Here is a 23375-nt window from a genome sequence, read left to right as displayed (position 1 = left end):
TAAAGTTATTGATATTCATTAATGTAAGTATGCATACCTATGTTTCAATGAACACAATGATAGCGTTTTAAGCGAACATAATGAACTGGGTGTATTCTCAGTAGATATTGTTAATCAGTACCCTCAGTTTGAGTTCTTACGTGTGCTCGAAAACGGTTAACGGTTACGAATTCGTTCATACAGTGCCCCCGTGAAACGTATTGGAACTATAATTTCGCATTAAAAGTTTAAAAAAACTGAAGGGTCAATTGTAAGGACATTAAATTTTACAAATATAAATAGAACGCATTTATTTTTACATTTTCAATTTAATTTTGATAGCGTTATAGTTCCGTTTTTGAAACTGCGTTATAGTTCCGTTTCTGATACTGCGGAATTTAAATTCCGATACAGTCCACGGGGCGCTGTATGAGCGTATTCGTAAACGACAAAAGTTTTCGGGCAAACGTAAAAACTAAGGGTAGAGGTAGATGAATTACGTTAGGAAACTACTTAAGATTTGATTCTTAGAAGTTATTTGTGTGTAAGAAATTATTTATCTCTCGTTTTGACAAACAAGCGCAACTTGGTGTGGAATCCTTCAAGTGCGTGTGTGTGTGTGTGTGTGTGAACTCTACCAATCCTCACTTGGTCAGCATGGTGGACGCTAGCCTAAACCCTTCTCATTTTGAGAGAAGACCTGTACCTAGAAATGGAACAATAATGGATTAATGATGAGTGACCTAATCTTGATTCATAGCTATTCTTCAACACTGTTCTGTAATAACTTATTAGGATCTTCCTCACACATAGAGTCATCGGGTCATATGTATGTCAATTAGATGATATTTCTAAAAATAATTGTTTCGCCAAACTGGAAACACGTGAAGCAATAAATATCTAAGAATAGACATTCATGATAAAATACTAAAATTGACCGCAACGGGAGAGACATTCGACAAATCGGGATTAATAATTTAGTCCCACGGGAATTTGGGGATGAAAAAGTATAAAATCACTCTTAAAGAGAAATGTAATAACGCAGTTAATGCTTCGAGTTATTTTTCAGTTTGGCGAACAAGCATAGGGGCCGAATTTTTATTACAACGATGGCTCTAAAGCTGCTGCCACACCGAAACATTTAGCTGTAACGTAACAAACGAAAATTCGCTTTTAAGAATTATAATACTGCCTCACTAGTTCATGAACAATTGGTTGTAATGGAAAGTTTAAAAACAATCGACCAAATGTATAACAGATTTTCTCTCGTATATGCAGTGTACACAAATTGCAACATTAGGTACAAGTTATAATACAGTCATACCTCGACTTAGGCTATCCCTACTTACGCGAAACCGGAGTTACGCGATTTTGAAATCTCTTCGATTTGTCTTTTTTCAGGTACATGGTACTCTCGATTACCGATTAACCGATGATAGACTTACTGCTCCCACACTATTGCTTAATTAATGTAAATGTTCGCATCACATGTTAAAACCATACCATACCCCGACTTCGCGAATTCAACTTACGGAGTTAACGCTCGCTTTGATGTAACGGTCAACTCGAAACTGATTATTACAGGCAAATGTTTAGTAAAGGATCACCCTCGGGTACGGTCGTATACATATTGTTTGTGTAGTCTGGACATATTTCATAGGTAGATGAGAACCCCTCGCTTTGAGCACCCCAACAGGGGTGCTTGGCTACAAAACATGTCTAGACGACCAATTAATACTGCGCAAACAAGAATCGATTGATGAGAGCAACGTACCAGGCGATTTAACTAGGCACAGCGTCCCAGACTAAATTGAAATTTGAAATATTATAGCGCATTTGGTTGAAATTCTCCTCATTATTCTGGGGATCTATATTAAAAATTGCTTTAAAGCTGAAGGAAAATATCGTATTGAAACCTGTAGAGTCCTTAAAATGATATCAAAGGTGTATTAAGTCTATACTAACCCAATAAAATATAAAGATTTACAATAATTTAACTAACATCAGACTTTCGTTTTTATAACAAACGAGTTACGTACATATAAAGTAAGTTAGGTAATATAAACAGTAATTAAATAAGAGTGTAAAAGCGTTATTATTATTTTCTGAACTTAATTATTTCTATAACTATAAAAATATTATTTCTTGTGACATTCTATCATTCCACGTTAATTGTAATTGCATAGTAAGTTTCCGATGAGTTTACTTGAGATGGTTACTTAGGTTCTTACTTATCAAGATCACGTGGTCATGTTACATTAGATACGGACCTACATACGTTGTTAAGATAGGTACTCCACTCGGAAATAAATGTATAGGTGTAATATGGTTTATATGCGTGGAGATAACATTGTGAATAATATGTTGTCTTTAGGGGGATTTTTTGCATATTTTGCATTCTCTCGAAGTCCTCTTATTACGTCCATTTCAGTTTTGGCCAATTCGCTGGCCAAGGAAATATATGCCAAGACATCCTTGAAAATATTTTTTTCGAACTCTTTAATCAAGTGATAATTAATTTCTAATACGCACATAACTTTGGAAAATCAGAGGTCATTGATTGATTAGAACCTCGGGCTCCCGGAATGAGAGGCCGAATTTGTGTGGATACAACCACCGCATCGCACTCACAACTCAACCCGTAACGACACTGAGCATGAGAGGTCACTCTATCGGAAAGACATGTTCTAGTAGTTACCACAACGCAAAGACAAGAAGCCACCACGAATTTTCACCCACAACCACGTGTGACGTGGCTAAGATAAATGCAAACAGTTACTTAATCTAATTTTCTAATATATAACGGGTACTCACGGTACGCGGATTTAGTCACATGTTTGTTGATATTAAAAATATAAACCGCGTATATAAGTCCCCATTACATCAAATTGAAAATAAAATATCAAATTGAATACTACTTACTGCTTGATGTGCTCTTCACCAAACTTCATGAGCGACCTGATGGCGGTGGGGGCGGTGTAGAACTGGTTCACCTTGTACTTCTCCACCGTGGACCAGTACCGGCCGTTGTCAGGGTAGAACGGTGTTCCCTCGAACTGTGGAAAGAATATTACGTAAAACCGACGGTCGAAAGTGGCCTTCATATATTTTTACTACAGGAAAAAATGTCTTGGAATGTAGCAACGCTGAATATGTTCAAATTAAACTAGCTTGTTACTAACTCGTTATTCGGTTAATTTTTTAAACTATGCATTCATTTTAATCAGACTTGACGACAGATGGCGATAGAAGATTCACGGCTGAATGAGTCACTTATACTCCGCGTAAAACTGCTAGTCCGCTCTGAATATAGAAATGCATTGCGTCGCTATAGTACATTGTATGACTACACCTGCTCACAACAACGTCAGAGCGGACTAGCAGTTTGGCGCGAACTATACCTATATGCTAATTCATTCACTCTAAATCCTAGTTCTTTTCATTTCGTGCTAAAACCGTTATTCTTTGAATGACACCTTAATAAAATATTCGTCTCCAATTACAAGTTTATTCTTATGTATAAATAAAATACACACGATGAACCTTAAAACAATATAAAATAAGTATTTATAGTGTCCAACGTCCTACATATCATTATTTTAGAATGCCACAAAAAGATAAAAACAGATTTTATAACAGAGCACAAAGTGTTAATATTATCACAGTAGATAATAATTGCGCTTTCGTCCCAGACCCACTTATTTGCACACTTATTGCAAGTCTCTAAGTTACCGCTTAGAATGCTTTAAAAGCCATACTTTTTTGTAATGTGTATGTTATGCGCATAACAAAAAATAATATTGTGAACCTGTGGCCTGGAATAAAATTTCTTTTTATGTCGTCCGGGAATCCTATTTGACTTTTTTTAGGAAATTCTGGAACCTATAGCCCTTTTTATATTTGAAGTCTACTTGAAAGAAGTTACTTTTACGCTTGATAAACCCAACGCACCAATCTTAAAAGTGTACATTTAAGAATCATTTTAAAACTGCTAAATATAACAAGATATTTTTAATAACTTTGTTCTACATTTTAAAAAGTGAAATACATTATTTATTCTGTTAGGAAGTAACGCCAGTTATAATTATGTTAAAAAATATAATACCCATAGACTTATACAACATTTTTTTACTACAGCTACATCAAGGTTGTTAGGAGAATGAATTGAATGTAAGTGAGTAAATTTCCGTGATTCCACTTCATTTCCATTCATTCACTTTTTATTAAATTAACTATTTACTTTTTTGTGTATGTTTGAAACTACTTAAATCGCTTAAAGAAAATAAAAAGTGTGATAAAAAGTTTATGATAAATTAAATTACTGTGAGGACGTAAAATGTTAACGATCACCACATAAACATTCATTAATCTGTCAAAATTACTGTTATTTAGATATTATGTAGGTGGAGGCTGCTAATGACCTTATCACAATATGTAATCACAGTAATATCTCAAATGGTAAACTTGGGAGATAACCAAATCTCGTTACTATGCAGAGATATAAAGTAGGGCACTAAAACGAAAAATATATTAGAAGAGAAATTACTTTTTACATAATAAGTAGAACTACCAAACAGCCATGCAGTCCACCAGACCATCTGGTGGATGTGCAATTATCGGCCATAGACATTTATAATCAACCTACCTACAACTTCTTTGCTAAATCCTAAGCTTTGACACAGCAGCGCCTAAAATTATTATAATAAAGCAGGTAGTGTGGCAACGGCTTTGTCGTTGACCAACTTTCTCGTGAATAATGAACATTTAATGCAGTTATAACATAACTTGTGGATTGTTTTAGTTACTATGAAAGCTTTGTTCGAACAAGGTCAGAGATAAAGCCATATTAATTGTACTAAGGACGCATTTGTTATATTGCATGACAAATGCGTTCTACATTAACCTACAAAAATGTAAATAAACAGAGGAAATGTTTAGTTTACAAAGAACAATTTATTATAAGTATTGCCATCTATCAATTTCATCAACATTTTGAAGTTTAATGGAAGTTTTGAGAATAGGTCAGCAAAAAACACAGGTCTATCCATATACAGTGCAACCTCGATATAACAAATCGGAGGGGAACAAGAAAATATTCGTAATATCAAGTAATTCGTTGAACTGAGGTTTGTTATGTTGAGGTTAGATTGGTCTAAAATTCGTTACAAAGTCTCGGCACTGTTTTAACCACTTTAACACACATTCCTCTACGTCCTTGAACTCGCATGATTTTAATCTTTTACTGTTTACATTCACACCACTTTCTTCTGAAAACTTATATTTAAATTTTAAAATTGTAGCCAATGTACTTGCGGGAATCCCGAACTTATTAGCTATGTCAAATTTTTTCGTCATGGGATTTTGGTCAACATAATTAATGATGTTTCGCTTTTCTGCGACCGATAAGGAACACCTTTTACGTTTCTGAGCCATTTTAACTTAAATCTTTAACAATAGTGACGAGCAGAGGTGTTTACATTACTTTCCATCAAAACAACAATTATTACTTTACAAACAAAAGCGTGTCGAAACATGTCGAGACATGAATCACATTATAAGATTAAGAGTTATATTATTGGTGGAAACTTTATATAAAGGTTTTGGGTTGGCAAAATTCGTTAATTAGAGGTATGAATACTTTTTCTTGATAGTTGAAAATTCGTTATTAAGAGGTTGTACGCAAAGAATGTTCGCAATGTAAAGGTATATTTTATATTGACTCTTATGGACAATTCAAGGGGATTACGAAGAATTTGTTAAATCGAGGAAATCGTTATATTGAGGTACGTTATATTAAGGTTGCACTGTAATATGAAAAAGTCGAAACGTACAATTTGTAAAATTCTCCGAAATAAAGGGTGATAAAGAAGGTTTATTAAAATCATATTATATTAATGGAATTTTGCCGCCCTCAAAATGTGCTGATCGTGGCGCAGGTTAACTTTACCGTCTAAGAAATTAGGTTCCAAAAAAACAAGGGTATCTTTGGCAAAAACAAGTAATAGATTTCAAAAAGCTGATAATTGTAAAACTCCGGAGTCGAATCAAGAAGGGTTCTACCTTTAGACATATTATTACTTACCATGACACAAGTGGCGGCATTGAGAAGGGGCCCGTACACGACGTAGGTGTGTCCAGTGATCCAGCCGACGTCAGCAGTGCACCAGTAGATGTCCTTCTCGCGGTAGTCGAACACGTAGCGGAAGGTGGTGCTGGCGTAGATCATGTAGCCAGCGGTGGTGTGCATCACACCCTTCGGCTTGCCGGTGGAACCGCTAAATATAATACGTAGAATTTTAATGAATATGATGGCAGTGATAGCCTAGTGGTTAAGAAACTCGACCTCTCGATCGAGGAGTCTCAGGTTCAAAGCCTAGACACGCACCTCTGATTTTTATAGTTTCGGATTTAATCCTAATCTAATTCTTATAGTTTCGGATTTGGCCCTGAAAGCTTATTTGAAAAATTCACCCTGTATACTATATACACAAAAAGGGCAACAAATATTACATTAATCTAAAATCTAATTAATAAGTAGTAAATCTATTTCTTACCTGGTATACAACATGAACAGTGGCTCTTCAGCCTCCATCCATTCCGGAGTGCAACAAGTAGATTGCACTTCCATGAGATCATGCCACCACAGGTCTACGCTGTCATTCCAGCGGTACTGCAACAAAATATTACCTAAATTATTTGCCGCCCCACAAAAAAATACGCGACAAAAGCACAGGATGAATTTGCCGCAGGTCGGCTAAAAAATAATCATCTCATATAGGAAATATATTTTTATAAATAATACGATTTATTTAATATGATATTATAATTGCATAGTAGAAAAATGCTGTAATTTATGCAAATAAAAACATGTAAAAAGCGCTGCACCACGGCTTGTGCTCTGCAATTCAATTTTATTTTTTAATTTTATTTATGGCATGTCGGCTTGTTGTTGTTAATAGTCGAACAGAAACACGTACCTAGGACTAAACTTTACCTAAAGGTTTGGTATTTTACCATCAGCATACGGATCCTTAAAAATCCAAGGTATGTATATAGCAAACCTCATTATATTTTAATATCGCTCTGTAGGTAACAGAATGGTACTTGTGGAATATTTTAACCTGTTGTACTGCAGTAAGCTCGTCAATTATAACACATTTAGTAGTGGATATATCTGAACAATACTATTAATAATCGGCCTAACTTACGAGAGATTTGTGATCATCAGGCAGAGTGCCGCAAGGCGTCACCCGGGAGAGGTGGGACACGACGATGCACTTTTCAACCGTGTGCTTGTACTTGATCTTAGCCTTCAACATGGCATCCTCGCAAGTTTTCTTCAGGAGCAGCAGCTTCTCCCCGCGCCAGGCGCCATCAGCGGTCACCAGCACTTTAGCCTCACAGTTGGCAACACGCTCCGCGAGCGAGTCCGATGAGAATCCCGCAAACTAAACAAGGAAAATATGTATAGACGTAATTTTACAGATGAAAAAACAGGAAATAAAGAACGAATATGCAAAAAGTGTGTTAAACTTTGCGAGTGTATCAATTATTCATATGTAAGATTCACGGGTAAGATAGGTCCGGGTATTTAAACTCGATTGTTAATCTGCATCGCTATTAAAGCCACTTGATAGGCGCCAGACTACGACTTATGACGTAGGACGCATCAAAGTTCGTTTCTGTAAACTGGCTTGAATGCTGTGACAAGGTAGATACTTACACGAGGCATTCAGCTTGATCCGCAAAGGAAGCTACGCGTCCGTGGGCCACAGATGCGTTCCTATCGTGTCAGATATGACTCTAATCCTATTTGGGGCTTACTAGAGATGTCCATATGCGGCGTTGATCATGATCATTTTTTTATAATTTAACCTTTTCCTAAGGCAATCGCACTATTTATATTATACTAGCTGAAGAAGAAGAAAAGAAGGTGGACCGCGTATTCGCTTACAATTATCATACTTAACATAATAAATAAAAACTTACAACAACGGAATGTATAGCGCCGATCCTAGCGCACGCCAGCATGCAGACGACAGTCTCCAAAATCATGGGCATGTAGACGGAGACTCGGTCGCCCTTGACCACGCCGATGTCGCGGAGGGCGTTGGAGAACTGGCACACCTCGTCCAGCAGCTTCCTGTACGTGATGCGGCTGTAGTCGTCGGGGTGGTTGCCCTCCCTAAAAAAAACATTGGTTGAGACCAAACAATTTTACAATTACTTATTCCTAAAACGAATTACTGAATGGAGAAAGGTTGATCCGTTTGAACATTTTTTTTATAATTTACTGCATTTTGTATAATCAATCTTATAATTCTACTATAATTCAATCAGGGATTGAATCCAGAAACATTTGGACATAAACTTCTGGTAACCTCATACGGAAAAAATGTGCTTTCTAAAACACGATCAGTCTTTCTTATAATTCTACTAAGTGTAATTCAATCAGGGATTGAATCTAAAAACAATTCGACATAAACATCTGGCAACCCCGTACGGAAAAACGTGATTTCTAAAAAATTACCTGTTCTTTTAGTTTATCCCGGATTTTTTCCCAGAATTTGTACTACTAAATACTATGTAATATTATGATTATGTGTATTGTAGGTATAGGTACAGACTGAAGTCATAAGATCACGCATTGATAACCAGCTCATTGACTTTTACCATTATATAATGTCCTGTGTCATTAGATAACTAGTGCACTACTATTAACTAAACTAAATTAGTGCACAATTTCCAGGCATTCCAATTTAGTCCTTAAATATGATATGTAACTTTTTGGAGAACATAGTTACCACCAGGTAAGAGCTGTGCTAGATATCTCAAGGGAGTGTCCAGAAATGGTGGAATACTTGAGGTCGGCTATGGCCATTGAATAATTGGCCAAGTGCGAGTCGAACTCACACACGGAGGGTTCCGTATCACCAGTTATTTACTATTTAGTTAAGTATTTGTTAACACAGCTGCCTTAAAAATTAATTGTGGACATTTTCAACTGTCTTCCTATTACAGTTCAATAAATAAAGCGAAAAACGCCGAAAAATAGCGGAAATCCTAGAAATGATCCTTCTCTTAGAAGATTTTTTTCTCGTCTTTGCTAAGCGGTGGTTTACCGTCAGGGGGCGTTTGCTTGCTCGCTTGCTAGTTCAATCATATAATAAAGCAAATGTTCTCGTAACGTAATACGATTTTTCGAACAATAATATATAGGTACCTACATATTACTTTTTGTTACCTAATCCTTGTAATGAAACTAAGTGGAAGGCAGGAAAACAATATTTTCCCTCTCAAAACAATTCCGTTTTCTTAATATAGGTTACGAGGAAGGTAAATCAGTCTGCATTGTGTCGAGGTTAGCGACACTCCGTAGACCGTACCTACTACTTGACCTTGTCGATAAGTGTTTAATATTAATTAGAACCAGTTCAAATGTAATAAGATATATCCGTGATATATATGTAATTATTTTGTATTATTTTTATGTCATTTTTATAATAATAATTTCCCATTTATATTGACACTGGCTGGTATGAGTTAGCATAAAAAATAACGCTCTTGACGTTGGAGTTGTATTTTGCGCGGGAATAATAAAGTTTTAAATTGAAACGAGCAATAGTTTCATTCTTTCTTTCTTTGTGTACGAGTATGTAAGTATGTAATTAATTAATTTGATTTGCATAAATATTAAGTAACGATGTCTTGATGACATGTCTGATCTGGCCTGGCTGTAGAGCCAGGAGCTGGCCAGTCGATTTTTTTAGTAGCTACTCGATGACAGTTCTTCGTAGTGTTGAAATTTTGATTAAAATAAATAAGAAAAGATTACCTGTCGTAATAATTATTTCGTTTCATTGTCGAGTACCTACCTATAAGTACCTACTTATTACAAAAACTTCGAAAATTTTAAAGAAGTAGGCATTATCAATCAAAAATGTATACGTGTAACATCTTGTAATGAAATATAATATTATAAGTATATGTAATATAATATAATATAGTTAATAAATTTGTACAAAAGTATCCGGCAGTAGTTTAGTTTCTTACATTTTGTAAAAAAGAACGGATCTGTTATCGTGTTACGTTTATCGTTATAGCTCCTATAGTAATCATTATATGTAGTACATCACTACCTGTCCATGAAGTACAGTATCTGTGTGACATTTTAACGTAAACAACACAAAATTACATGGGCGTCGATCTGTCATCGAGAAAATAAAGAAATGGAAATAGTATAGTAAACTTCTCGAGTTTGGACTCATGTGATTCGTTTTGTCTAGTCTATTAGATTTTGCTTGGTACCAAATGACTGAAAACGGAGCCAAAATGTGGATAGTAGAACACTTCAATGACTAATAAGTAATAAACATTTTTAAAACAAGTCATTTAAAAAATCTCAATTATTCCGTGGCGAGATTCTACACAATAAATATTCTAGATCTAGAGACTAGAGGTAATTATATTATTGTCTAGACAATTACAATAATATAAGAGTTTTATAAGTATATATTGACTTGCAGTTAAGCAGGAACTTAAGTTTATCACAATAACCACACAATGAAATGCGAATAAAAGGGTCTAGTGCCATTTCTGGCTGCGACTGCCATCCAACAATGAAATGTACGTATCACTTTAGTAAGTTGATTGGAAGACACAGAATTGAGTGCTGCATAAGTAGGTACTCGGCAGCACAAATTCTGCTTCATAAGTGACACCTAGTTAAGCACAATAAGCTATTTGATGTTGAGCTTTTTTTTTTATATAATATAGGAGTAGCAGACGAGCATGCAGTCCACCTGATGGTAAGCGGCTACTGCCCCCCCTGGACATCTGCAATCAACCCCAGATAGGATTAGATATTCCTACCTGAGGTCGGCCTCAGATGCGCCGCTACCCCTGAGGACTAAGCTGGAACGCCTCGGAAAAGTCTGTCTCCCTTACCACACCCTTCAAACCGGAACACAGCAGCGCCTAACACTGCTGTTATTAGGTAGAAATAGGTGTGGCGGTGGTGCCGCCGGAGTCGAACCACAAAGTATTCTACCACCATCAGAGCTTTGAATAATTCCGATGTATTTTCAGTTCTCAGGTGGTAGAACTATTTGTCGTTGTACTCCGGAGGGAGCACCACCACATCTATTTCTGCTTTACAGTTATGTACCTATGTGTCAAGTACTGCTATGTTTTAGTTTGAACGATGTGGTAAATGAAAGTCATTTAGACTGGGAATTCTAACTTAGTCTTCAGGGGTAGTAACGCATCTGTAACCGACCTCAGTACGTCCCTAGTCATATCTAGGGCTGATAATACCGAGATGTCCATCGACGAAAGTGACCCCATAGCATACATGTTCATTCTCTTACTTTAATAAAAAAATACACGGTGTTTTCAAAACATCATTTAGATATGTCGACATATCGCCTAAAGGCTAGACGGATAGTATTTGGGGTTCCCTCGAAGCGCCCTTCCCGTCTGGCCCTTTTCGATATTTTTTTCTGTCTATGGGGTAGCAAAATTGGATGGGGTTAGCATGAATTCATGATGGTAGATATCTATATTTATGTTTAACTCTTTTTAGCTTTAGGGGCTTTAGGGAATAGCCGACTGTCGAATGAGGGTAGCTATATAGGTAAGTATTTAGGTATAGTCCGCGTCAAACTGCTAGTCCACTCCCAATATAGAAACGAGTCGCGTCGAAATAGCAAATTGCAGATATTAGCGGGATGAAGACAGCGCGGGTCACTCCCGGTACCGCCCGCTGCACACTCTCGCCCGCGGGTACATACTCTTAGCGGCGTTAGTGTGCCCTTACGTTACCGAGCATAAACTAACTAAACCTGCGCGCAACAACTTCAGAACGGATTAGCAGTTTGGCGCGGACTATACCTAAGTACTAACCTAGCTACCCTCATTCAACAGTCGGCTAGTTTAAAGGCGAAGGAAAATCCGTAAGGCAACCTACATGCTGAAAGTTATTTAAAAAGTGTAAAGTCTACAAATTCTCACTTGTGGAACGCGGTCGACTATGCCCTAATCTGCTCTCACTCTGAGATGAGGCCCGTGCCTAGCAGTAATGGGTCGATGGTAACTCTCGTTCGATAGATGTAAGGAGTTTCGTCGTAAAGAATGGAAACTAAATATTACATACGTGTATATTTAACTACTAGATTGTATTGTACTTAGGAACATCGAGATAAGCACGCCGTCACAGTAACACACAGTACCTGTCATTGAAAAATCAATGCGTAAATTATGCTTACACCCACAAATAGGAACGTTATTGTTTTGTAGGTCGAGTATGTGTACGTAATGCTACTTGAGACTAATACTATAATGCAGCAAGAATATATTTCAAGATAAATGGTGATATTTGACTAGTAATCTATTACTTAAGTAGGGTTTTAAAAGATTTCTGCTTATTTTGCACTTCCTATTAATAGATAGGTAATAGTTGCCTACCTAATATAATGTAACATAATAATTATGTAGATATAGTATTTTTATTCTGTAAACTATTAGTATCAATAGTAACATGTTCGTACGTACATATTATTGTTTTTTACTCGTAACGGTAAAAAATAATAGGGCCGGTCGTGTAAGTACTAGTGCATAAACATGACGTCATTGCTTCCTATTTGACTGACCTGTACCTTTAACTAACATACATAATAAATAAACAGCAGGTTGCCTACCTTGACAAAAAATCGATTGTACTTACATAATTCAAACCCGTAAGCCGATATTTCCGATACAAAAAAGGTTTCTAATGTTTTAGTTAACTAGTCATAATAGCGAGTAAAAATATAGAATTCTCTAAATTACTTTTGCTATTCGATTTGGGAAAACTATCTAAAGGTGGTTTACAATTACATAACATTAAATAACACGTCCGATTTTTTATTATTATTTTGTTTATTTTCCTCAAAATCATAAAAAGTAGATACCTACCTAATTAATAGCGCAAAAATCTAAGCTTTTTGTCTAAATATAAGCTGCTATTTGATACCTTTAACTTAGAAAACTTTTTTTTGTATAAGTAAACGGCCTCAATTTTACAATTTACCACATTTATAAATTTATAAATTACCGTATGTTGAATGAACTTTGATCAGTCTGTTTCAAATGAGACCTTAACAAAATCAATATGTAAATTAAATTAAACGCATAACTACTTATGTAGTTATTTATGTCATTTGAATAATGTTTTAACGTGAACGCATACCCAGATATCACTCAAATATTTATTATTCAAAACTGGTCGGAAATTTTAAATATGTCGTATTTAATCCTTTCTATGATACGACCCCGTTTGATGTAACCTATATATTTTTACGTTATGTTGGCAACACCAACAGGCGCCATCGCAGCATAAGATTTGAGAGGGGGGATTCACATGAGAATTATTTATTTTTAATTTAAAGTGGGATTTTTTCGCTGGGCGAACAGATCATCCCGTACAAACATACTATTAAGCAATTCATCTCATAACATTGTATAATACGAGTATATACTTTTAAAAGATTTTAAATTGCGCACATACGGAGTTTCTTTCGCCACTTCCTCTCCATAACGAACCACTTCCCAAAAGGGTAATAGTTTGTTGATGTATTATTATAACATGAGAACTAGACCTTTTTATTTATTGTAAAGTCCGGCATATTTTTCCGCTAACCCTGTGGCAGATAGGAATCCATGCTGGGTTTCCCTACGAAAAAAAACTGACCAAGTGCGAGTCGGACTCGACGGTTTTGGAGGGAGGACTTCTGAGACCCCTTCCCCCCCTCCCTGGGACGCCGCCTGAACTCCAAGTAATTGGTGATTAGGGACCACCGAGTGAAAATACAAAGTTTGGCATCTGTCAGAAATACGCGGACATGAACTTGTATTCCTGATTGTTATTTAAATATTGAGAAGTTTTTAATTATTGTATAATACGACAGAAGTTATCAGATAACTTCTGTCGTATTATACTAATATATTAGATTCTAATAGTCGTACAATTAAATAGAGAATAAAAGACGGTTAATTACTTAGAATTTATCATTAACACCGGTGGATATGGAAGCTGACAAATACAAAATATGAAATCCGTATAATATCTACTTTTACTTAGGTATATTATTAATAAGCTGGCCGTTTCAAACGCGGTCGTTTATCATCAAACGTTTTAAACAACTGTATTAATTCGTTCAAAGCCACGACTTTATATGGATGTTATATGGATGCATGTAACAAGTTTTTACCACTAAAATGTATAATTTATTTTCATAACAATTGGAAAATAATGAAATAACGCAAATGCATGCGAGACTTGTCAAGAGGCGGTGCTCATGTAATAACAATTTGTATTTAACGACAAATTTTACACAACATTACACTGTCGTGAAATTGCTTGTTTGCGTGTCACTTTTAATTATATTTCTTGTAAGTAATAATTGGCCAAGTTCGAGTCGAACTTGCACACAAAGGGATCCGTACCATCCAAATTTAATTTTTTCAGCAGCCATAGAAAGAAATGTAATAAATTGAGGATTCGACTCGAACTAGGTCAATTATTACATCTCATCTAACAGTTAATAATGATATGATGTTCATTGAAACCCTTTTCTTCTTTTATAGGAAGTCATTTATAGTCTCGTTTTATAGTCTTCTTTTTTATTTAACGATTTTTCATACTTTAGATAGTTAATCGACTCATCTATCTACCTATCGGAACACGCAACATTAACTTAATCCCTTTTCAAGCACCTAGGTCCTATGTACTCTTAATTTGCCAGTTCTTATCGCTTTATCGATTATTGAAGAACTCCGTAAAATCAAATAGCACAGAGTGCGTCGCCGAATTTGAGCCGAAAGCACGCAGTATCTATTGTGATGAAATATGCAAAAATCCGTGAGATATGAAACTTCGGATCTCGATATAATTCTGGATTTATTAATAATATTATTTTGGATTATCGAATACATTCGTTATGGATATTTAGATTACAAGGATTTTATTTTTATAATAGAGGTAGCATGCAGTCCACCTGATGGTGGTTACCGCCGCCAACGTACATCTGTGATTAACTCTTAATACATAAGTGAGGCGGTGGTGCCACCGGAGTCGAATCACGAAATGCTCTACAACCTTAAAGTATCAATAATAAAACTGAATAAAATAACAATAGATGTTGATTTGATTTTATTTGTAATACTGAACAGCGTCAGTTTGGTCAGGCGAAAACGTTAATAATAGTGTGTCATTTACGAGTAGACTCCGCTCTTATCCGCATTTTTCGAAACTTACATCGGATTTGGCTACGGTTTTGAATTTTTTTTTTGCATATCCGAAAATTTCGATTACGGTTACGAAGTACCGCAATTTCCCTAATCAATTACCGTGTGGAAAATCTGACTAGAATCCTAGCGTGTGGGTAATAGGACTGGAAAATTATCATACAAATGAAAATAAAACTACGTAAGTACGCACAAGATTTTTATGCACATCACGAAACATACGAGAATATGTGCATTGTACGCAACTAAACTAGAATTTATTTATGGTGTGGTGGATTCAGGACCTTGGAGAAGGACTACACCTATAAGAGAGTATGCTTCTTCAAATCTTTTTCGCCCTCCATCGGAGTACGACAACGTAAAAGAGTATAAATTTAGAGTATAAATATTATAAGAATGTATGCAGCCACCAAAAGACATAAGACATAGATCTCGTGGATCTCGACTGCAGTTGAATAAACTCAAGGATATAGTGTATTGATTAAAATAAATTTAAAAGTGATGAGATTCCATGTCTGTAAAGACATTTAAAGTTAGGACCTGATACGGGAAATTACCTACAAGTCGTAGTGCAAATCAGACTTCATTGTTCGGGAAGAATATGACCCGTTTAGCATTAGTAGTTTTGGTTCATGCTACGATAAGCATCAAGGTGTTAAATCAGTAACGGAACAAATAACACGTTTAACCTCCTAACCCTTGTATGCAAAATAGCTGTCTTTTGTATGTACCTACTTATGTCATCGATGTCTACAATTCATTATTGTAAAATCATCTACACACGCCGACAAAATTTGAGGAACGTTGTATAAAAGTTAATAATTTTCATTTTTTATTTTGAAGTTGATACGAAAATTATTTAATTACAATATTTTAGACCATTTAAATCGAAGACGTTCAACTAGGTATAGGTACAGTACATAATCATCATCAACCCATTAATGTCCCACTGCTGGGCACAGGTCTCCTCTCAGAATGTGAAGGATTAGTGAGTATTGGTAGACTTCACAAAGTATGTGAAGTCTACCAATACGCACTAATCCTTGCGATTTTTTTTATAAATCTCTCAGGTTTCCTCAGGATGTTTTCCGTCACCGTTTAAGCAAGTGATAATTAATTTTTAATACGCACATAATTTTGAAAAATAGAAAGAGGTGCGTGCGAGGGATTTGAACCGCGGACCCCTCGATCGAGAGGCCCAGTTTATTAACCACTAGACTATCACTGCCTACAGTACATAGTAATAGGACGAACATAGGGAGGAACAGTATCATATATTAAGTATTGTCAATTGGAAATAAGTTGTTCTGAAAAATACATTAAGCGTCAATGAAGTATAGATATACAGGGTGAATCTCCATAAAGTGCACATATTGAAACAGGTAAAATTAAACCGCATTTTGTCGACAAAAAAAATATAAAAAATAATGAAAAAAATTTGTTTTGGGTTTTACGACCTTTTGAAGTTTTTTTTTTGGAATTGTGCACCTAAAGTAAATAAATCGCTATAACTTTTGAACTAAAAGAGTTATCATGTTCAAACAAAAATTACAATGAATGCCAATTATAGGCCGTACTGATCCATGAAAAAAACAAAACAAAAAAGCTTATCTTCCCAGAAAAAAATAGTCAGATTAGTGTGAAAAAAGCCATTTTTTTAGGTTAAATTTCAGTAATCGTGAATTTCCTCAAAATAATCTAGGCTTTTTATTTTATTTTTATTATTTAATGTAATTCTACGTCGTATTAGCTTTCAAACACTAAAAAAAGCATGCCTCTAACTTAAGTATAAAGTTTCCTACGAGCGCTTAAACAAAGGCAGTTTTTAAGGGTGTTGGTAATAAATAACATTTTTAATACAAACTAGTGATTTTTTTTTAATTATTAAAGATTTATTTTATTACAGTTTTATCACTTTAATATCGTCAAAAATAAGAAACTACCATGAATTTACCATTGAAACATATTTTTGATAGTTTTCTTTGTTTATATTTTGGACATCTAATTATGGGTCGGACTATACCAGTTTTATTAGGGCGCACGTGCGTCGCGTCATGAGTATCTTTTTTGAAACGTTCCTAGCAAACTTTATACTTGAGTTAGAGGCGTGGTTTTTTTAGTGTTTGAAAGCTAATACGACGTAGAATTGCATTAAACAATAATAAAAAAATAAAATGCCTAGATTATTTTGAGGAAATTGATGATTACTGAAAGTTTTACCTAAAAAAAGTGCTTTTTTGCACTAATCTGACATTTTTTTCCTGGGAAGATGATTTTTTTTTTGTTTTTTTTTTTCATGGATCAGTACGGCCTATCATTAGCAATCATTGTTATTTTTGTTTGAACCTGATAACCCTCTTAGTTTAAAAGTTATAGCGATTTATTTACTTCAGGTGCACAATTCCCAAAAAAAAATTCAAACGGTCGTAAAACCCAAAAAAAATTTTTTTTAATTTTTTTTATATTTTTTTTGTCGACAAAATGCGGTTTAATTTTACCTGTTTCAATATGTGCACTTTATGGAGATTCACCCTGTATATGATCTAGGTGCGAAGCGCGATGCTTGTTTTAGTATGAAATCTTAACAATGTTTGATCTGTAGTCCTGATGATGATGATGATTAAAATATACCACTTATTGTCCGGTCGAACAAGACAGGCTCTACCATTTCTGTAGTTGGGCTCGTATGAAATAGGTAGGTATCACCGCTACATCTATTTCTAAGGGCTATGAAGAACTTCTGCGTTTCGGTGAAAAACTGTGGCCGAATGACTTACACATAAGGTGACCCGTTCAGTTCTCAGACGTGGCAACGCATCTGTCATCAGCTTCTGATACATTCTCTCTTATATGGATTTGGTCATAAAAACATAAACGCAGTGACCGCTGGCCTTCAGGGGGACTATTCTTGCTTGCCAATACAATCTTATAAAAAGTAGGTATACGAGTACTAATAGTATATAGCAAATTGTCTACTTATAATGTTTTTAACACGCTTTTATGGGTATTATACTTGACCTTCTGCTGTCCGATCGGTCGAAAGTTTTGTTTCAAGAAAATAGGTAGGTAAAATACCTAACTACTTCGTTGTTTTATTTCCCCATGAACGAAACCGCAACAAATGTTTAATTCTGCTTGTAGATACGTGCAGCCAGATTTTTACTCATGAATTTGAGATTTTTATTTTTATTTTGTTTCATGACTTCGGCGAGACTTAGGCCTCATTTATACGTGTCTTGTCAAACAACGTCATATTTTCAATTCTACATATAATATTTTGACTTGACACAGAAGATCCGTGTAGGTATGTGTGGTCGGGTTTCGGAAGAATATATATAAGTTCATGCTCATTATATAGAATTATATTATTTTATCGTGCGATGTCTGTAGGTATAAATGCACCTTACTTTCGCCAATTACTTTCGCAATTTTTGGCTTCCAACTTGAACTTTCCGCTTTCAATTGTTCCTTTCCCATTTTTTCTGTCAGGTATCATAAGCTCATTGGTGTGAACTAAGCTTTATATATTTATTACCATTGCGTCATGCAGTGGCGGGTCCAGGAATTTCGTTTGGAGGCTTAACCCAGCCAAATAAAGGTGTTATTAAAAACAGTTGATGAAAAAATGTCTACCTACCTACGAGGACATAATATATAATTGTGTGGTTTCCTTAACAAGTGGAAAGTCAGATAAAAAAGGTCCTCGTATTTGTGAAAGGCCCGTAAAAGGTTACGGATAATACATGATTGTAGATTTTGTGGGAGAGAGGATTGAGTCTATTATAACCCCCCACTTTCCCCATTGATCCGCCAAAGGCCTCACGACTCATTCCTGTCTGGCTATAAAGATATGTTGATATCGATCTCTAAAAGTTAAAAAAAATATATGATTGTACACGAATAGCACCTTTTTACTTGAGAGTTTGTTAAATAAATTTAATTTTATTATTATTCGAATGTAATAAGAGAAATGAGGCCACGTCTACATCTAAGTAGAGCTGCCCCTTGCGATGTGCCGCATGCAGGTAAAAGGGGTTACATAATGAGAGGGTCCGCGCAGCGAGGTCAAGGTTTTATCTCGATTTAGATGAACATACGAGATTTGGTGGCATGCACATTTTAATACGAATAAAAATTTACTCGAGAATAAGCAAATATTCAACGTAAGTACTTCTGTAATTACGTAAAGACTTGTCTTGATTTAACCTGCCCTGAATCCTTCTCCGACTTATAAATAAGTTATTCGAATGAATTATAATTAATCTTCAAAATTGTATAAAAGTAACAATATATTGTTACGTAACTATTTGGAAGGTATATAATTCAATAAGTATAATGTTGTATTATTCCATTTTATAAATTTAAAATGTTAAAATTATTAACCATTTTCCCTTTATTGAGGTTTAGTAAAATGAGGTTCTTTATTTGACCTGATAGAAGTATAATAAAAATAAGTAGACCAGTCTAGTTTCGAATAATACAAAAAGACACGAGCAATAGGCAAGTTAAGATATTAGTTGACCACCACCGAACGTATTACTGCTGCTCAGACTTTCTTTTTTGATGTCATTCCCAGACTGACCTGTACGAACACATAGCTAGACAATAGGCAAGCCTAATCAATACTCAAGGCTAATGAATGATCTATGACCTGGAAGTATGTCACATACGTGCCTTACCTAAAATAAAAAAGAAAATAAATGAACTCGTAATTCAATGATGATGAAGAAAACCTAATGCCAGCTAACAATACATCCAAAATGATATGAAAAACAAGAACAAAATCATTCGCTATATAACAGAAATAATGTTGCAAAAAAAAAACATAATATTAAAAAATGAGTTTTCCTTAAACATGATTTTTTATGAAAATGCGGTGCAAAACTGCGAAGAAGCGTGTATTATTTTGTATGCACAAGCGACGCTCAGTCATAACGCTCATTTCAGTTGATTAAGTTTATCAAATAAGATGAAGGTTGCTTTGTGCTGTAATATAATATTACGTAATGTATCTAGGTATCTCTCATGTTAGCTGCATCCGGAAAATTGGTATCGGCGGAAAATCAATAAATTCGCGCGCCGTCTCAGAACGGAGCGATGCATCGCCCAGCCGCCTATTGATTCCGTAACACCTAAAACGAGACAAAATTCTTACCAATAAAAGGCGACTTTCTCCCCGTGACCGTTCATCACGTTGCGGTCCAGGATGTTGAAGCAGATGTTGGTGACGGCTCCTTCCATCCATTTCGCAAAAACTTCCCCTTGAGAGCTGTCGAAATTATACGACACGAAGTTGCCCGGCTCGTAAGGGACTTGCCAAAAGAATTCGTTGGCTATTTCGGACCAGAACTCTTCGGGATTCTCGATAGATTTTTTATGCATCTCCTTGTACTTCGCGAAAGATGGCAGACGAGATTTGTCGACGACAAGGGCGGGTGGCTGATAAACGCGCGACATTCTGGCTGCGCTAGATATCGCGCTGCGACTGAAAACGATGTCCTCTCTCTGACGACTTCGCGGCTACTGACTGAACAAATTGTATGGACAGAATAGATTGACTTTTCTGTGTATACTCTGTGCTACAGCGGCGCAGCGCTCGCGAGTGGAATGACGCACGCATGAAACGCGCATGCGCACAGCCGCTTTACACTAACCGCCAATTTTTAATGTTAATTAACCTTAACGTAATATTCCGATCATAAGACATCCTATAATCAGAAGTGTTTTTTTCATTTTATATTAAGTACATTCGAATCAAATATATACGAAATAAAATCTATAAACGTATAAACAGCATTTATCTATTAAATTACTTTTAAAATAAATAGAAGTGACATGATTGACAAGAAGGCTTAATTAGGAGCCTTAACTTTTATGTTTTTACGTTTTCTCGTACGTGATAATTTGGAACATTTATAATTTATCCCTACTACTTTACTTGTAAAATAATAGCTTAAGTTCAAATATGGGCTTTATCGTCTCCCTTTCTTACCTTTCTTAGTGTGGTGAAAAGATTCGTATATTTATCATTGAATCCATTCGCAGGGGCTGAAGCCCTCTGCCAAATATTATGTCATCAGTCTTTAACGAATAAAGTGACATTAATTATAAAAAAATGCGTAATGGATGTATCGAAGAATTTGTTAAGGGTTAGTATGAAGATGTATGAAAGTTTCTTTCATACATCTATTCTATTTCATACATTTTATATTCTTCAAAATGAGTCTTTTCCTGTAGCAGTGTAGTTTGTCATTCATAATTACTTCCTAGAATTTGATCTGAAACTGCTAGTCCGCTTTGAAGTTGTTGCGAGCAAGTGTAGTTATACAATTAGTAGTTTTACGCGGACTATACCGCAGTATGACGTCAACTGACAGAAGGGTTCATCCATACATTACGCCACACGTTAAGGGGGAAAGGTGGGAGTCGACGAAGTGTGACATTGTCGACAAGGGGTGAACAAATTTTCGTGATGTCATTTCAACACGTAATATATCTACAATTATATCACAGGTAAACATAATTTAATTGGAAACAAAAATAAATTCGGAAGTGCTGGTGTAAAATAATAATCTCTACACTAGATGTAGAATTGCAAAATATGTGACGTCGCACTGAGGAGGGGTCCCACAAAATGTTACAAGAAGGGGGAAGGATGAAAGGATTAAGAAATTCATGTAGACGTAATTTATGGATGGTCCCTAAGCAATCGGATGGTCGTCACGCAATGGTTTTATTACGACCAATTTTCCTTATGGACATATACGAGGGTGCGTTTTTAAGTCTGCGGAATGGTGAGGTTGGAGGAAGGATAGCGGGCTCGTTAAGGGCGGTACGTGTTAAGTGACTCATAAATAGTATAGATATAAAGTTTTGTCACAATTGCATCATTACTTTTAAAACTATCGACAATTAAACAAGTCAATGCGGAAGAAAATTTGAAGTATGGAGAAAAGTCTGTGCAAATCATAATGGAAAAATGTCATCGGTTTACGGGGACTCTTGCCCTGGAAAAACGAAGGTTTACAAGTGGAACAACCTTTTTAAGCTAGGCAGGGATTCACTTGAAGACGACCCAAGACGGTCTGTTGAGGTGACCACCGGAAACGATGGCGAAAGTCGAAAAATTAGTACTGGAAGATGCTCGGCTAAGAAGGAACTTCAGCAGAAATGGTTGGAGTATCCGACACAACCATTTTTAAATTTCTGCATGACTTAGGTCAGCGCGCGGTGGGTGCCGAGAATGCTCACGCCGCCTCAAAAACAACAGCGCGTTGAATGTTCCCGTGCGTTTTTGGACCTCTGTGGAGAAGACAAGGGTATTGTACTGAATCGAATTGTTACTGGAGATTAAACTTGGGTTCACCATTATGAACCTGAGTCTAAACAAGACTCCATGCAGTGGCATAAAAAGGGTACAGCACCTCATAAAAAGTTTAAGGTGTCACAATCGGTCGGAAAACTCATGGCGACAGTCTTTTAGGATTCAGAAGGAATTTTGTTAATAGATTATAAACATAAAAGTGTCTCTATAACCGGAGAATATTACGCAACTATCCTGGAGCGGTTAAAAGAAGCCGTCAAAGAAAAAAGGTGAGGAAAATTAACCAGGTGTCCTGCTGTTGCATGACAATGCGCCCGTACACAAGAGCCGTATTGCACTGGCTGCCCTGCATAAGGTGAACTTAGATATTTTAAATCCACCCTATAGGCCAGACCTGGCTCCCAGAGATTACTATCTCTTTCCAAAAATGAAAAAAGAGCTTCGTGGAAATAAATTTTCTACAGACGAAGAAGTTAAGGACGCAATTTTTTCGACAAGGACAAAACATTTTTTATGAGGGTTTAAATAAGTTAATGCAAAGATCTTAAAAATGTATTCGTCTTGCAGGAGAATATGTAGAAAAAGAAAAATAATTTTAACATTTTATTTTCCCTCCTTCTCCCTCATTCCGCGAACTTAAAAACGCCCCCTCGTACATATTAAATTTAACATATCGGTAACGATAACACCATATCCGGTATTCTTTTACCCGGTTATAGAAACTATAATCTATAATATGTAATAATAATAACAATACAAAATCCAGTATATTTAACTTCTATATAGA

General features: G+C 35.7%; 1 protein-coding gene across 1 annotated transcript in view; it reads right to left on the bottom strand.

Annotated features, from left to right (window-relative positions):
• AcCoAS (acetyl coenzyme A synthase) overlaps nt 1-20819 on the bottom strand; it is a 37164-nt gene extending 16345 nt beyond the window's left edge. Inside the window, exons 1-6 of the mRNA XM_073074956.1 lie at nt 20420-20819; nt 7969-8164; nt 7188-7427; nt 6534-6649; nt 6062-6254; nt 2902-3035 (exon numbers count right to left, since the gene is read on the bottom strand). Coding sequence (XP_072931057.1) covers nt 2902-3035; nt 6062-6254; nt 6534-6649; nt 7188-7427; nt 7969-8164; nt 20420-20721 — 1181 coding nt within the window. The 5' untranslated portion in view covers nt 20722-20819. The remainder of the gene's footprint in view (nt 1-2901; nt 3036-6061; nt 6255-6533; nt 6650-7187; nt 7428-7968; nt 8165-20419) is intronic.
• Nucleotides 20820-23375: the final 2556 nt, after the last annotated feature.

Source organism: Epargyreus clarus, unplaced genomic scaffold (genome assembly GCF_041222505.1).
Source record: "Epargyreus clarus isolate Ecla_fem2 unplaced genomic scaffold, WU_Ecla_fem_2.2 ptg000007l, whole genome shotgun sequence".
Classification (NCBI taxonomy): Eukaryota; Metazoa; Arthropoda; class Insecta; order Lepidoptera; family Hesperiidae; genus Epargyreus; species Epargyreus clarus.
The sequence above is the reverse complement of the archived record's forward strand: the minus strand, read 5'-3'. Positions and strand labels throughout refer to the sequence as shown.